The following is a 17,130-nucleotide window of genomic DNA, read 5'->3' as shown; positions in this document are numbered from 1 at the left end:
CCAAGGACAGTTTCCATGAGGAGGAGGTGACCAATGACTGCTGGAACATGGCGGCTTCAAGGATACAGCAGAGAGAGCGAGCAGAGACCAACGCCTCTGAGGGTGACGGTGGCGAGGAGACACCTCCGCCCTCTCCTTCTGGGACTCCGTTCACATGTATGTTAGACCACTAGATAGTATATCACAGGGAAGTCATGTTCTATTAACTTTTTTCCTCTAGCTGTTTTATTCTGAGTAGTTTCTATTGCCATGTCTTCGAGTTCAATTAACTTTTCTTTTGTTCTACAGTGTCTAACCTGCTGTTAACCCCAACTAGTGTATTTTTAATTCCAGATAGTGTATTTTTTTATCTGAATAAGCCTTGCTTGAGAACAGCAGGAAGTTGGTCATAGCACGGAGAAGCACGCGAGTCAGGACAGAAGCATCTTTATTTAAAGGACAAGCTGAGAGGACGCAGTCAGCATGGAAAAGGTAGAAAGCCAGAGGAGAGAGGGATGGGGCTGTGCCCCAACCTCAGGGGACAAGGGCCAAGACCGGTGCAAGCAGTGGGGTGGAGGACCAAGCACAGCAGGCCAGCAGGGAGGCGACCTGCGAATGGTGGAAGGTGGGCCTGGAGGAGGGTCTGAGAGAGCTGCCAAGGAGAGCAGCAGAGGAAAGACACCAGGATGCAGCATCCTGCAGATGCAGCTGAGGGTGGGGACATGAACCTGCAGTCATGTGACTCTCAGCAATGGAAAGACATGACTTAACTGGCATTAGATGCCCCAGATTTAAAGACTGAAAACTGACAGGTGCCTGGCTAACCCGAAGGACGATCTCAAGGTTGCAGCCCTGGGGAGGTGGCATCTTTGCTCCTGCTGCTCCCTGCACAGGACGCTCTCCTCGGCCCCAGCCTCTGCCTCAGCACATGGGCATCCAGTGCTCCAAGCAGCCGGCAAATGGTGGCTGAGTGCCTGCTGCACACCAGGCTCCCAGGGCCAGGGGACAAGCTGAGGGCAGGACCCAGACCGCTGCTGCCTGCAGACAACATCGTGCATTGTGGAGAAGACCATCAAACAGGCACCTGTACTTGTAGCGATGGGACAGAGGGAGGGGAAGGATGCCAGGGGACAGACAGCAGAGGAAACCAGGCCAGCGCAGCAGCTTCAGGGCTTCCCTCAAGACACGGCGCTTCAGACACGATCCTCCAAACACACAACCAGCTGTGCAAACCCGTTCAACATCTGCTTCTCCAAGAAGCCTCTGAGTCCTGCCTCTGCCCCTCGTCCATCCTGTGGCTGTCACATCTCCCTGGGGCCGCCTTCCCAGGGTCCACTGTCCATGTCAGAACAAGGACTCTTGAGGAGGGGGGACAGGTCTCACCTAGCTCTGTGGGGGGCTCTGTCCCACTCCGCTATGGCCAGCCCTTCTGGAGGTCACCTGGTCCCTCTGGAGAGAGACCTGTCCCTCTGGAGGCAGCCCGGCCCCTCTGAAGAGAGACCCATTCCCCTGGAGGCAGCCTGGCCCCTCTGGAGAGAGACCCACCCGCCTGCAGGCAGCCTAGCCCCTCTGGAGGGAGACCCATGCCCCTGGAGGCAGCCCGGCCCCTCTGGAGGTCTGTCCAGGGCTCCCAGGACTGGCTGAGTACAGGAGCAAGCCTGGTGGCACAGGCTCCTCTGCAGAGCAGATCCACAGCTGGTTTAATCCCTCGTCTCTGTGAGGCTTGGAGCCCCCGACTCTCCCTATTATCTTCCCGCATGCCAAAGCCCTGGGGTCCTTGGCTGTCCACCTTCCAACTCCCATGCAGGCCTTGTCGTGCTAGCTGATGACGAGCCAATCAAGGTGCCTTCCAGGAGCAGCCGAGGCCCCCCATCTGCACTGTGCCCACGTTCCTGCCAGGCGAGCCGTGGACTTGGACCACCCAACAGGCTGCAGGAACGCAGTGACATTTTAATTCAGGCATGATGGCATTACGCTGTGACAGAGAGCCGTCCACAGACTCTCTTTACTTAATTAGAAGAAGGGTGGCTTCAGCAGACGCTCCATTTTTCTAATGCTGATCCATGGAACGGAAGAACACTTACTGTAAAATGCTCCTGGGATTTGTAGTTCTCATCCAGGTAGACTCGAGCCCTGTTGTATTCTTTCATTGCATCACTGGACAGTAGTTCTCTGGAAGGAAACAAGTGAGTTCTTTAATGCAAAAGTCACACAGACACCTCATCATTTTACAGGCATTTGTTTACGAGGCACAGGATGTTAGCTTGGACACCAAGTTTCCCATCACCCTGAAAACACCACCGACCGACTGTGGAAGGAAGAGAGGAGGGAGAGAAGGAAGGAGGGAGGGAAGGAGCCTGAAGGATCAACCTGAGCCTCAAGACCCTGACTGCCTGAAGGAACAAACCCCAACACGCTTCAAGGGAAGAAACAAGATGCAGACACTGAATGACACACCCTTCACGACGTCTGCACCATGTCAACAATTACCTGACACACGAAGAAGCAACAAAATATGACATGTCTACAAAAACGCAGTCAACAGAAACAGACGAGAAAGGACAAAAATAAGGCAATTCACTGACAAGAACCTTGAAGCAGCATTATAGACATGATCAAAGACTTAAATGAAAACATGAACACAAGGAGGGAAGACAGACGACATCGAACCATACACGAAACTTCTAGAGCTGGCAACATAATATTTATATTACATAATTTATATAGTAATTTTATATAAATTTATTTTAAATAAATATAGTAATTTTAAATAAATTTATATAATAATTTGCAGAAACAAATTCACTGGCTGGACCTAACAGTAGATTAAAACCTAAAAAAGAAAAGATCAGGGACTCAAAGATCAGCAACAGAAACTATCCAAACTGAAGAAAGAGGAAAAACGAACTGAAAAGAATTAAAAGGGCTTAGGGACCCGAACGACAGCATCTATCCAACGTTAGGAAACCGGAGTCTGAGGACACAAGAGAAGGGAAGGAAAAGAAAAACAATATTTAAAGAAGCAGTGGACAAACTTTTTGCAAATTTGATTAAAATTATAAACATACAGATTGAAAAAGCTCAAAAGAACTCCAAGTAAAATAAACACAAAGAGAATCAAACTAAAGACAATATAATCAAGTTGCTGCAAACCAGCTAGAAAGACAAAATCTAGCAGTTGGGGGAAAAAAAAAGACATTATATACAGAAAATTAAGATCGGAACAATGGCTAGATTCTCATCAGAAACAATGCAATACAGAAGACAATGGAACAATATCCTTAAAGTACTAAAAGAAAAAAATTGACAAGCTAGAATTCTATTTACAACAAAAATGTCTTTCAAAAGTGAAGACAAAGACTTTTTTCAGACAAACAAAAGCTGAGGGAAGCCATCAGCAGCGATTTGTGTGGAGATAGATGGTAAAGACGCCCTCAGGCTGAAGGAAAATGACAGCAGACAGAAACCCGAACCAACACAAAGAACGGAAGAGCACGGAAATGACAGATGAGCTGGCAAAAACAAATAACATTTTCTCTTACTTTTTAAAAGATAACAGACTGTCTAAAGCGAAAATGACAACAAGGTGTGACGTGTGCAGCACGGGTAGGAGGAAAATCTAGCACAGCACAAGGACGGCGGGGAGCAGAAAGCGTGGCGGAGCCCGTGGGGGACAGGAGCTGTGCGGCTCTGCTGGACACAGAGCGGACCGCCTTCCACCCGACTTCTCTCCTCCGTGAAACGCCGGCTTTTCCAGTGGTGTTTTTTCCCTATTGACTTCCTGGAGTTCTTTACACATTTAAAGACCGATTTTGGTCAGTAAAGTACTTTTTCCCAAGTTGGACTAAATTTTTACTTTGTTTATAGTCTTTTGATACAAGGAGCTCTTAATTTTAACATGGTCAGGTTTATCGACCTATTCTTTCGCAGGCCATACTTTCGGCACATTTTTAAAGAAACCTCTTCCTATCCCAAAGCTATAAAGATACACTATATATAACATATACATATTAAATTTCTAATATATATAATATATCCAATAATACATAAAGATATCTCCCACATTTCCGTCTTGGAACTGTAATTGTGCCCTTCACATTTACTCAGTAGCACAACTGGCACTCACTCCGCGTGGGGACAGCCGCAGCGTGAAGTGGGGACCTGGCGTCCTTTCTTCCCACACAGGACCAGTCCTGCTGCCTGGACCCAGCCGCCACCCACCACGCCCCGCTGACTCTGGCGGGCTCGACTGCAGCTCTGCTGGGCGTCCGTCCCCATCGCAGCATTCACTGCTTCCAGGAAGCCGGCAGCACAGAGCTAAGAACACCCACCGGTTCTTTTCAGAATTATTTCAGCTATTCTCAACTCTTGGGTCTTCCATATTAATTTTAGTACTATTTTGTTAAGAAAACTTTTGACTGGAATTGCCTTAAAATGACAGATTATTTTAGAAACATGAGGAATTTACTTTTAAAAATTTGCCCTTTAACAAATTACCCCACAATTTAACAGGTGAAAATATGGATGGATTGCTTGTGTCAAATGCCAACATCGGGGACCTCAACAGGAGGACTGAGGCTGGGCTCCAGGCAGACAGGGCGCGGACTCTGTCCCATGGTGGGCCCCACACCTGCCCTAGCTGCCTCCCAGCACAGCGGCCCTTGACAACCGCCTCGCAAGTCAGGAAGCGGCACTTCTCCACACTCTGCTGGCAGAAGCAGCCACAGTGCCCAGTCTGGGCGTGGGGGACACAGCAGGCGGGCTCAGGGTGCCTGAGGGCAGAGTGGGCGTCCCCAGGCACTCGGACCAGACGCACAACAAAAGGAAGAGAGGACGCTCCAGCAGCTGCCGCCACCAACAGGGAGATGGGGACACCGCTTTCCAGCAGGGAACTCGTGCAGAGGCCTCGGTGCCCCTCCTCCCTGAGCAGCAGCAGGAGGCCTGTCCTGAGGAGCCGTGGGGGCATGTGCCTGAAGCTGGCATGCTGCCTGTGGCTCTTGCCTCCCAAACGACAGAGATTTCCCTTTCCAAAGGCGACTGGAGCTCTGTCCCCACTTCACTGTGACAAATGCAGCTGTGAGCTACTGGACAGAAAGAGTCCTGTCTGTCCATTCGTCCATGCGTCCTCAGCAGCAGCAGGCTGGCAGCCATGAGACCACACGAAGTGTGACCTCCAACATGGACGAGACTCTCCACCTGGAAGCCAGGGCTGAAGTCTCTAAACCCAAGGTACCACTGTCACCCTGCGCCCCCCAGAGGCACGCTGTCACCCTGCGCCCCCCAGGAGGCACGCTGTCACCCTGCGCCCCCCAGGAGGCACGCTGTCACACACTTGGGCTACACTTTCTCTTTGGAAAACTGTGGCCCACCGAAGGTGCCTCCCAGAACACTGAAGGGTGAGGCTGCGGCCGCCGTCCCCCAGGAGCCCCCGCCCCGCCCCGCCCCAGGGAGGGTGCAGCAGGCAGGGCGCCCAGACTTACTTGACGAACTTGTCCACGTGGGACATGGAGGCCTCGTAGTTCTTCCCCCCGAACTCCTGGCAGTGCAGGGCCATGAAGTGCGGCCTGTGTGTGTGGACGATCTGGGAAGGAAGCACAGGACAGGGCCGTCAGCGCTTCCCCTGGGCCGCACAGGGCCCGCCACCCCCGCGGGGAAGGGGCTGTCGGGACAAACCCACGTTCACAACGCCGGTTTTTTAACAAATCCTAGGAACCACACCGCCTTTATGCATCCGATCATCACGGTGTCCAGTGTCTCCCACTTCCCCTTTAGTATAACTTCCTTAGAAGGAATTCAGAATTTCTTAGAACTTTCTTCCATTTTTTAGGGTCATTTTTTTTTCCAATCATAAAATGTCATACGTATCGACTGTGGAGCATCTGGAAAGGCCCAAAAGAACAAATACACCAGTCATAATCTCACAAGTAAGGACAGCCACCACTGACACCCGGACACGGCCTCCACAAAGGGCACAAGCCTGGACGTGCACCTGTGTGTGTGTGTCTGAGTGCATATGTGCTCTGTGCACATGTGCAAGCACGTGTGCATGTGCGTGCCTGCACACCACCCCTAATCCGCCCAGGAGTGAGCAGAGCTGACCGTGTTGTGCTCATGGGGAACCGGGCTGTCTCCCGCACGGCCTGCACAGCCCACGTCACTGCAGGGACAACCTCACCCAGGCCATGCGGGCCCTCGGCGGCAGCACCAGCACGGCCCACCTCCTCTCAGCGCTACCCACCCCACGAGAGCCAACAGGCCCAGGCCCCTCAGCAGCAACTCTGTGGTCACCAGTGTCCTCCCACGCCTGTGCTTCCGCCTGAACTGACCCCACTGCAATGCAGCAAACCTGCACACACTTTTATTCCTAGATGACAGCGAGTAAATCTCCTTGAAGATGCGGCCTGTGGAGCCTCCCAGTGGTCCCCAGGAAGGTGAGGGAAGACTGTCTTAAGAGGGCTGTCCTCTGGCTGCCCCACACCCCCAGCACAGGGGACCTGACAACACCTGGTCACGGCACGAACCCCCATCTCACCCTCTGCAGCGAGCCATGTGGGGCGTCTCAGGTGACCCTCACCAGCCCTGCCCTCCTGGGCCCGCGGGGCAGTGCGTCACTGACTGGGCAAACTGCTGGGGCAACAAGACCACCATGCCACGACGGCCACAAAAGGGGTGAGCCTGGCCCAGGGGCACAGCTGGGGGAAGGGCTCCCTGGGAGCAGGGAGGGCCAGTGAGGGGGGCTGCTGGCACCAGAAGGCTGAGGGTGCAGGTGCAATGGGAGCACGCTGGGGACTGGGACTCTTGGAGGCCGAGAGGCTGTGTGTTCCCCGGCCCGGCCCGCCTGCTGCACCCACTGTACCTCCCATGCTGCCGCTGTGCTCCTCCTGGCTTTGTGCTCTCCTCCCTCTCCCAGGCACCCCCGGACACAGGGCAGCACCGGCTGGCTCTGAAGAATTTACCAAAACCTGCAAAATTACTATCCCATCCCCAAACACATCATCCCAGAGACAGGCCCCCACACAAAGCGACTCTATCTACCCCCGACGTGAGCACCTGGGGCCGAGCCTGAGCCTCAGTTTCCTGCTGCTGCCAGCGCCCAGTGGTCAGCGTACCATCGACACACATGGGCTGCCGTGGAGACATGGCTGCTCTGGAGACAATGGCTGAGCAGTCTGATGGAAAGCGGCTGCATCCAGGATTCACAGGCAAGGGTACAGGCGGAGCTGGAGAGCCAGTGGTGGGGGACTGGGCACGGGGTGGCCGGCCTGCATGCACACTTCCAAGTGGGGAGAGCACCAGGCAGGGTCTCAGACAGGGCGAATGACCTGCAGTGCGGCCAGCAGCTGCCCCTCTCGATGGGCGCGTCCAGCATCTGGGAGCGACTACAGCCCGCTGTTCCCAGCTGTGACATAAAACACGATCTCTGGCACGGGGCGTGTTCTCTAAAAGGAGGAAAAATCCTGACCAGAACACTTATTTAAGCCATGTGGGAAAAGCACCCATATTTGGTGCCAGCTAGTTAAATAAACTGCTCCTGGCTGGCTCTTTACTCTCCTTTCAAAAATGTTTATCAGGAGTTCACTAAGGCGATTTTCATTTCTCATCAAACACAGCATGGAATCTCTCCTGTCCCTGAACACCAGCCCCCTGTGCGCAGGCTCGTGGGGACGAGGCACCCGGAGCGAGGTCAGGGCCGGGGGACAGGCCTCAGAGCAAGCCCTGCCTACAAGGGGCGGGAAGCAGGCCACATGCCACGTGTGCAGGGCAGAGTGGAGCCCGACCCCAGTGCAGGCGCTGCCATCAGATGATCAGACGGCCAAGGCGGCCAGGATGCCATCCGCCCCCATGGCCCCCCGGCAGATGCTCTCACATACATTTCGCGGCATCTCTGCAAGACAGCACACCCTCGCTGGAGTGGAAGGATAACAACACAAGTTCAGGGAACCACATGGGCACCTTTACCAACAGGAATAGGGTGGGACAGTTTCTGGCCTGTGGCACAGTTTGCAAATTGCACAAAGGACCCGGGTCAGGAGATGCCCTGGGCCGGCCTGGGTCAGGTCACCAGACAGGCTTGCCCTCAGGGCTCAGCAGGGACAAGAACACACAATGTCGGCTAGACCGGTGGGCAGTGACCTAGGAGCCAGGGGCCGCAGGCGGCTACAGTGGGTGGATGCGATGGCCTTGGCACCCAGAAGAACAACCAAAGGCTCTGTGACGTGGCAGGCTCTTCCTTCATCTCCCTCTGCAATGTCTTGACAACATACACGATTTCACGCTTCTGATGGCAAAAACCAGAGCTTCACGAAGGGGACACAGAATTCCACTGGAGACAGTCCTGCCCGGAAGGCTGGTAACCATTGACTCAGGACGAAGGACTGTCTGGCACATGCGGATCATTATGAGGATTAGTATATATGTCATGACATCAGCAACACTTCACCTTCCATGTGCAGTTCCTAGCATCTGCATGTTCTTCACCCAATTACTAAAGGGGGAGGAAAACAAAAAGGAGGCCGCAGGGACGCGCATGGACACTGGGGTCTGTGGGCTGAGACCAGGAGTCTGCACCAATGAAACACTTCCTGCATTTCGTGGAGGCACCTTTTCTATCAAAAAAAGAGAAATCAGAATGCTACTAGTCACTGAATAAGTGGGAACCACAATCCCAAGTCCCCAGGAAAAGCCAGATGGAAGCCACTGGGACAGCTCTCTGTCACAAAGGGCGGCCACGGGGCGCTCGAGCGTTTCCCAAACAGGTGCGTGGAGCCCCTGCTGCCCCGCCAGCAGGACCGGCACATTCGCTTTAAGTCGCAGAAATACGTGACCCCTCTTTGCAAATGTTCAAATGTGTCTGCCTTAATCTAAATCCTAAGTAACGTTCTCCCTCTTAAATGACATTTTGTTGTTTAAACTGAAATAGCCTTTTACTGCACAGAATATAATATCCAAGTTATACCGAACTCCTCGAACGTTTGACTCTAATCCTGCAGATCTCCAAAATGATGCAAAGATCCAAAAGTAGCAGCTCCACACAGAGGAAGCCGACACCTAAAGCGTGGACTCCACAGAAACCAGACCACAGCAGAGCAAGGAGGACACTGGGCTCCGGGCAGGCCTGGGCGCCCGGCAGGCAGGCTTCTTGCTGGGACACCATAGCAGTGCTGGCACCTCAAAACCAGGTGGGAGAGACATGCCCGAGCCACAGGAGCCCGCACACTACGGCCTGCGCCAGCTTCCCGGCCTGTCAGAGCCTCCTCCACAAACGAAGGACGACGTCTGTGTTCCCCAAGGGTAGGAGGGACCTCAGCAGGTGGGAGAGAGGGCCCAGACGGTCACCCACCGCTGCAATCCATGAGCCACCCTCTCGTCTGGCCCTGTCGGGACAACTGCACAGCACCTGCACCGGGCCAGGAAGAACGAAAGGCACTCCCCACCTCACCATCCCAACAGCCGCATCACGGCCTGTGCCACAGCCGAGCAGGTGGACGCTGGGCCAGGTGGACGCTCTGGGGCTAGGGCACAGCTAGGGAGGCAGAGCCTGGGCCTGGACCACGTGCTGGGTGGCAGGACCAGCGCTGCACCAGGCGGCACGAGCCAGCCTTGCCTGAGCTCACAGTGGCACCAACTGAGATGCGTGGGGTGGACACCACCCTCATGGGCACTGACACGGGCTTCCCTGGGCACTCGTCAGGCTGACAGCCACCCCTCTGGGCCCAAGGCCGCCCTGCACAGCATGCCTCCGTCACAGCATGGCTCCGTCACAGCATGGCTAGAAGTTCTTCCCAAAGGACCAGCCTGTCCACTTGGGCTTTACTTAAAACAACAACTCTCAGCCACAGAGCACTGGGGCTGGGCACGAGCATCCATGAGCCCTCTCAGCCCGACAGTCTCGCCTCCGTGGACCTGCCCTCAACTCCCAGTGCTATGGTCCCCCAGGATGCTGGCCCCTCCCAGGCCAGGCTGGGAGGCCCCCGACTGCATATTCACTCCGGCCCTCGGGGTGCAGCTAGTTCCTTGAGCAGTGCATCTCCCACCATGACGCCCTGCGTGTGACCAAGGCACCTGCGTGCGTCGCTGCTTCTCTGTGTCTCAGTCCCCCCTCTGCAGAGGGGATGACCAGAGCACTTAGTCTGTGGAGCGGCGGGGGGAGCACGCGAGACACGTGCGTGAGGGATGTTCTGCACAGGCCCAGGAGCGGAGGCTCAGTGCACATCCACCACTGCATTAGCATCGCCAGCAAATGCGAATTCACCACTGGCTTCGACCCCTGGGTTTTCTGCCATATCTGCTTACTCTCAATGGAACTCCGGGGCTGACTTTCCACCCTGAGACTGCTGACCCAAATCTGTCTGCACTGACGAGCCCTGCTTCTTCCCTGGCTTTCTAACCACTGATGTTCTCCCCAAATCAGGATCCGGTTTCAGGGAGCCAGCTTCAGCTACACGCAGCGGAGTGAGCCCAGCGGGCACACCCTGAGAACTACGCCTGCCCTGCATCCTGTGGCCGGGACCCTGGACCCATGCTGCCCCCCACAGCCGGGAGTGCAGATCCCTGGGAGCTAGCCATGCACCTCCCACCATGGCTGTCAGACAGGAGGTTCTGGGGCCGCCCTCTGAGGGGGTGCTGGAGCGTCTGGAGCAGCAGCAGCTGCCTTGAGGCACACTGGCCAATGCCAGGCCCACAACGGGCACCGTGAGGGAGTCAGACCCAGGGCTCCTAGCCGTGAGGTCCAAACCCTTTCCCAGGCCCTACCTGGGGCCCCATCTCACCTTGGGGTCTGGGGTCTCCACCACAGGCTCTCAGCCCCCTCGCCAGAGCGCTGCTCCCTCCCTCCCATCTTTCAGGAGCCGTATGCAGGGTCCCTTTGAGAAGGGGCGTGCTGCCCGGCTTGGGGCTCACTCCCAAGGCGCTTCCTGCTGCGCCCCCTTGAGCACATCTTCGCCTCTCCTGCTGCAGGGCTCTCCAGCAGCACTCACTCATGCTGAAGGCTCACCAAGGAAAGCGACCAAATGAGAAGCTGAGCTTTACCAGGGTGATGGAGTTCAATTCAAAATTCTCGGAAAAACTGGCTAACAAGGTATCTGTTAGGATAGTGTTTGGCCAACAACAGAACCCAACCCCCAGCCACTCGCCCCAAGACAGTGCAGGCGCCAGCAGCCAGAACGGCGGGTCTGCTCACGGATGGCATCCGCGAACTGGCTGCTCCCACCTTCTGCTCAGCCACCTTTAGCACAGGCCTTCATCCTCACGACTGCAACATGGCTGCAAAACCCCCTCCCTGCCCCAGGCCTACATTCCAGGCAGGAAGAAGAGGAGAAGGTGGAAAGTTAAAGGAAAAGGGAAAAAGCCTTCTCTTCTAGCACTCTGCCTGTTTTATTTAGACAGGAAAGTTCTCCACAAGGATTTCTGCCAACATACTGTGTCACAGGATAACCCCCTGCAGCCACAGGTGGGTGGTGCTGGGTGGCACACTGCAACAACGGCCGGCTTCTGCAAGCTACAGAGAACGGTGTGAGGCAGCGCACCTGCTCACTTAGCGCAGGAGCACACCTGCCTCTGCTGCCGCCGCCCCACCCCGCCAAGGTACCCCAGCCTCCAGCTTCCCCATCCCAGGCTAAAGGACAAACTGTGGGGTCACCCCACTTGTGACAGTCTCGGGCACAACGGTCTCTGAAGACCACTGGTTAGCAAAGCCCTAGGCACAGACTGAGCCCCCATGGACACACGAAACCTGCCTCCCAGCCCCTTCCTTTAAACACGAGGCCCACCCCCCCGCCCAGCCTTCAGAAGGTCTGCTCCAGTCAGGCCCGGTGATGGTTTTAAAATGTGCCCACAAATCCTTCCACTCTGCTCCCCTCACATCACAGAGCCGATCCCCTCCCCGTGTGGGCCGGATGTAGTAACCGACACAGTCAGGTGGAGGTGTCGGCTTGTGACCGGCCATGGACAGTCACTGTGGCACCCCTGCTCCCTCACCAGCCCCCGCAGGCTCCATGGAGAGCCCAGGCCTCCCGCCCAGCCACCTTGGGCGGCAGACCCCAGCTCACTCCAGGCCTTGAGGGGACAGCTCTGGCCAGCAGGCTGCCCTCAACATCAGAGGGGCCCTGGGCTGAAGCAGTTAAGTGAGCCAGGCCCAAGGCCTCACCCCCAGAAATCGTCTGTCCATCTGTCACGCAGCACCGCATGCTCTCAAGAGGCCTGTAGGACCCTCCTTCTGCTCAAGCTGGGCCCTGCCCTCCCTCCACCTGCTGCCCGACCAGGTGTCCAGCCACTCCTGGCTCTTGGCAGAACACGGACACTTGACCCTTGTTGCCCAGCTGACCCCTCTCTCCAGGAAGGGCCCAGCCACCCCGCCGAGGCCACCAGGCAGTACTTTCCCACCGGCCAGCTCTCCAGGGGTGACCAACAGCCTCCTCTCCTGTGCCCTTGCTGTGGCTACAGCTCTTTGCCTCCTGGAGGAAGCGAGCTCAGAGCCCCCTCAGTCACCTTTTCTCAGGAAATTTACAGCTTTGGTAAAACAGGGACGGGAAGAGAACACATGTCCTGGCCTGAGTGTCGAGGGCATTGGTCCTGTGCTTACGTCCTCATCACTGGACAGGCAGGCGCCCTGACCCACAAGGGCAGCCAGGGAATTGGCGCCGTGTGGCCCGAGCAGCAGGCCTGGCTCTCGCTACCAGCGAGCGTCTCCCGCTGCGGCACGGCGCCCTCCCTCACCAGGGCACCCTCCATTCATCACAGGGCCTGGAACAACACAGCCCCGAGCCTGGAGCCACGCGGACGGCGCCTGCCCTCTCCACGTCCTTGACCTCCCGTCCCTTCCACCTTCCCTCCCGAGCCTTAGGCCCAAGTACCAGGTTCTCTGTCCCAGGACCACACAGTTCTCCGACCTCTCACGTGACTTCTCTGGCTGGAGCCCCTGTACCGCAGCACCCCTCAGACGAGCAGGGACTGAGAAGGGCTGAGGTCTGGTGCACTCCCCTAGTCTGTAATGCGCATCCCTCCTGTGTCCCAGCAACAACTCCACCCTGACCGACATCCTTCCAGAAGGAAGAAAGACCCATATTCAATATATTTTCATTGGTAAACACAACGATTTTCCAAATTAAATTTATACTGAAATTAAATTAAATTGAAACTGAATCTTAATGGATCCTAACTTTAGATAGCCAAATAAAATTTCATCATTGTCATGTGCCATGTGTCAAGTGGGCTCCGACTCCTGGCGACCCCGTGAGTGAGTGCTGTCCACAATGCCCTGTGGTCAGCAGCCCTGCTCAGCTCCCATGGACTCGTGCCTGTGGCTTCCTTATGGAGTCATCCATCTCGTATTTGGTCCTCCTCTCTTCTGGCTGCCGTCTACTTTTCTAGCGTTATTGTCTTTTCCAAAGCCTCCTCCCTTCTCATGATGCGCCCACAGTACGACAGCCTCAGTTTCATCATTTTGCCTCCAGCGGTAGTTCAGGCTTCATTTGCTGTGGGACCCTCTTGCTCATCTTTCTGGCGGTCCAGGGTGTCCGCAGAGCTCTCCTCCAACAGCGTTTCTCAAGTGAATCCAGTTTCTCCCTGTCAGCCTTCTTCACTGTGCAGCGTTTGCGCCCGTACATAGTAACTGGGAAGACGAGGGTGAGGATAACCTTGGCCGTGGTCTCTAAAGACACTTGATAATCCTTCCTAATTCTTCCGTCTCTGCCCTTCCGAGTCTCAGTCATCTCTCGATTTCTTGGCTGCAGTCTCCATATAAATTGAGCTGAGGGAAACAGAATCTTTAACAATTTCAAAGTCTTCATTGTCTACGCTAAAGCTGTGTAGTTCTTCTGTAGCCATGATCTCTGTCTTCTTGATGTTCACATGCAGTCCTGCTTTGGCTCTTTCTTCTTTCACTTCGTCAGAAGTGGTTTCACGTCACTGCTGCTTTCTGCCAGTAAGATGGTGCCATCCGCGTGTCTTAGATTGTTGACATTTCTTCCAGCAATTTTCACTCCGTCTGAGTCTACCCAGCCTTTCGTGTGATGTGTTCTGCATACACATTAAACAGATGGGGAGATGAAAGGACACCTTTGCCTGTAGGAAACCATTCTGTCCTGATGTGGCTTCTTGTCCACAGCACAGATCACACATCAGGACAGTCATGTGCTGAGCATGCCCAGTTCTTTCAGGGCAGCCCACAGTTTCCACGATCCACGCAAAGGTTTTGCTATTGTCTATAAACACAGACTAACCTTCCTCTGGAATTCTCTGGAGCGCTCCGGTAGCCAGCGGATAGTCACAACTGGATCTCGTGTGCCTCTCCCTTTTCAAAGTCCAGCTTGGACATCAGGCACTTCTTGGTCCACACGAGGTGGAGGCCTTTGCTGCAGCTCCGTGAGCATCACTTTCCTTGCACAGGAAATCAGAGCGACAGTTGTGTAGGTACTGCCCTCCTTGGCATCTCTGTTCTAGGGGGCTGGGATGTATACTGAGCATCTCCAGTCTGTAGCCCACTGTTTTATTTTCCATATTTGTCGGCATACTCTTGTTAGGATTTTGACAGATTCAGTGGCCTGAAATAACTCCCCTGAGACCCCACCTCCCGGGTAACTTTCTTCTCCCCAGCTCTGTCAGGGTGGCTTTCTCTTCACTCCTAGAATCATGGGCCCTTCCTCTTGGGAACCTTCTTCAGAGGAATCTGTCATATTAGTCACATTATTTTGTCTCTGTGATATTTGCTTAAACTCAACATACTCTACACAATGACCCAAGCGACACTTTCTAATGGACCGAGTGTGAGTTCACCTCTATCAACAATGTCACACTCACTCTAGGTCCCCGAGCCGGTGAGGTTTCAGGCACACGAGTATGAAAAGTAAGACTATGAACAGTCATTATCATGACAAAATCACACTGAACTTCACCGGGGGTAGTTATCTTAACCTGTGGCTGCCCCCCCAGTGGGAGAAGTGTGTCAGGAGTCTTAAAGACACACTTTCATTTAGCTGTTGACAAAAGGTCCCATTAACTTAAACCAGAACAGCCTGGATTCGCTCACAAGCAGCTGTGTATTAAATGGAACGCACTCAGCTGAACATCCACCGACGGAGGCCCAGAGCCGGCCAAAGGAGGGACCACCGCTGGCAGACATGACGGAGGAGGGAGGCGTTCCCGACACCACACAGCACTGCAAACACACCTCTTTATGTGAGACGCGGGGTGTCACTTTGGAGGAACACAGTCGTAAAAGCAATGGCAGCCGGCTAACTCCCGTGCTCACTGAACACAGCCCGTGGCGCAGCAGCCCGGGGAAACCAAAATCGCCACAGCAGCCCTGAGCTGAACTGCAGCCATCAGTGAGCGGCATCGAGGCAGACCCCGTAAGGCCCAGGACTCACCCCACAGATGCCGCCTGGCTTCAGAGCACATGCACAGCACATCACGCTGTGGCTCTGCATCCCTCTGCCCGAACTACTGAACCCCAATCGGCTCCCCCAAATTTCCAACCCCCTCCCCATGCAGATCGGCTCCACGGTGCCACCCTGAAAGACCCCAATCCCCTGGCAGGACTCCCAGTTCTGTTACCTCCTCTCCTCTGCGCTCACTGGCAGCTCCCCATGCCCACACTCCCACCGGACTGCGCCCTGAACCCCGCACAGGCCAGCACCTGTCCACGGTGGGGGGATCGGGTGATGCTCACCAAGCCCCGGACACTCCTGGCCACACGTCAGGACTGACAAGGCCCTGAAGTGCTGCCTCCAACAGTGCTGACACGAGAGGAAGTTTCAAAACCCACACCACGCCCATGAGAAAGCACAGTGTCCCCCGACAGACAAGCTTATGCAGAAACGTAACACAAACACATGAAGTGTCACATTTCATTCGAAAACTAAGTTATTAAAATGACAAGATCTTTATCATGAAAATTTTCAGGAGAAAACTAATGAATGATTTTGGAAAAGAACACAGTACTGAGGGACACAAATCATTCTCCAGACCCACAAATCAACACTCTCTAAGCACACATTTCATTGATACAAAAGGCGACATCACGAGTCCATACGAGGCTTTCCTTAAACAAACCGGACATCACTTTACAACAAGTGCAGCGGGCTAATGAGAAAAGAGCAGGTTCAGAAAACCCTTGAAGCTGTCCTCTGGCGCCAGGCAGCCTCGCCAAAGGGACGAGCGAACTATGGAGGAATTGATGAAGGGAAGGAAGACCCTGACTACATCCACCTGGGAAGCTGGGCTAATTACTGTCTATTGAGAACTGTAACTCCACCTGACATCCCAAACTCCATCCAGGATAGTATTATCACCTAAAATGGAATGAAACAGAAATATATTCTTACCCATGAGTTCACAATGATACCAAAAAAACCCCATACACAGGTCATCTTGGAATCAGGACGTTCATTTGAAAACTGGTAAATAAAGAAAATGCAGCAAGAATGTACCCCACCTTTCTTACATTATCTGTATCTCTAGAAGAACAAATAGAGAACGGCATATGACCTGTATGGAAACATCTCAGCAAATAAATGAGGAAGAAATGATGGAATTAGGAGGTGCACATACATACATTTACGTAGCCACTTGTGACAACGTGGAGGGACCTCGAGGGCATTCTGCTAAGTAAAACAAATCAGACAAAGGAAGAAAAATACTATGTGATCTCACTTAGTTGCAAAATCCAAAAAAGCCAAACTCGCAGAAACAGAGAGTAGAGGGGTGGTTGCCAGGGGCTGGGGGGAGTGGGGAGAGGTGGGTCAAAGGGGACAGACTCCCAGCTATAAGACGACCAAGTTCTGGGATCTAAGTACAGAACAGTGTAACCATGCGCTTGCTGTGACACCGGCAGAGCGGGAAGAGGCCGGGAGAACGGCCAGAGGCAGGTTCTGAGGGCTGCCAGAAAGTGAGGAGTCGGAAACAGCGGAGAGCACCGCTGGTCGGAGCGCATCCACAAGGAGGAGCCCAGCGCAGGGGCACGCAGGCAGCAGACGCGATGTGAAACGGCATCACGTGGGGACACAGCTTCAGGAGAAGAAGAAAGACAAGAGGCAGGGGGAGCTCTAGGCCACTGAGGACAAAGGAGAAAAGAAGAAAAGGAAAAACAGGGATGTGCAAGACCAAGGAGAACCATGAAATCCCCCATCACCACCAGGACAGACAGACACACAG

General features: G+C 54.4%; 1 protein-coding gene across 2 annotated transcripts in view; it reads right to left on the bottom strand.

The window, feature by feature from the left end:
* The window catches only part of INPP5A (inositol polyphosphate-5-phosphatase A), a 226,732-nt gene that overhangs the window by 127,997 nt on the left and 81,605 nt on the right, over positions 1 to 17,130 (bottom strand). For both annotated transcript variants that reach the window (XM_046652236.1, XM_046652237.1), the window contains exons 3-4: positions 5,460 to 5,560; positions 2,064 to 2,151 (exon numbers count right to left, since the gene is read on the bottom strand). In XM_046652236.1, coding sequence (XP_046508192.1) covers positions 2,064 to 2,151; positions 5,460 to 5,560 — 189 coding nt within the window. The remainder of the gene's footprint in view (positions 1 to 2,063; positions 2,152 to 5,459; positions 5,561 to 17,130) is intronic.

Source organism: Equus quagga, chromosome 2, assembly GCF_021613505.1.
Source record: "Equus quagga isolate Etosha38 chromosome 2, UCLA_HA_Equagga_1.0, whole genome shotgun sequence".
Taxonomy (NCBI): domain Eukaryota; kingdom Metazoa; phylum Chordata; class Mammalia; order Perissodactyla; family Equidae; genus Equus; species Equus quagga.
The sequence above is the reverse complement of the archived record's forward strand: the minus strand, read 5'-3'. Positions and strand labels throughout refer to the sequence as shown.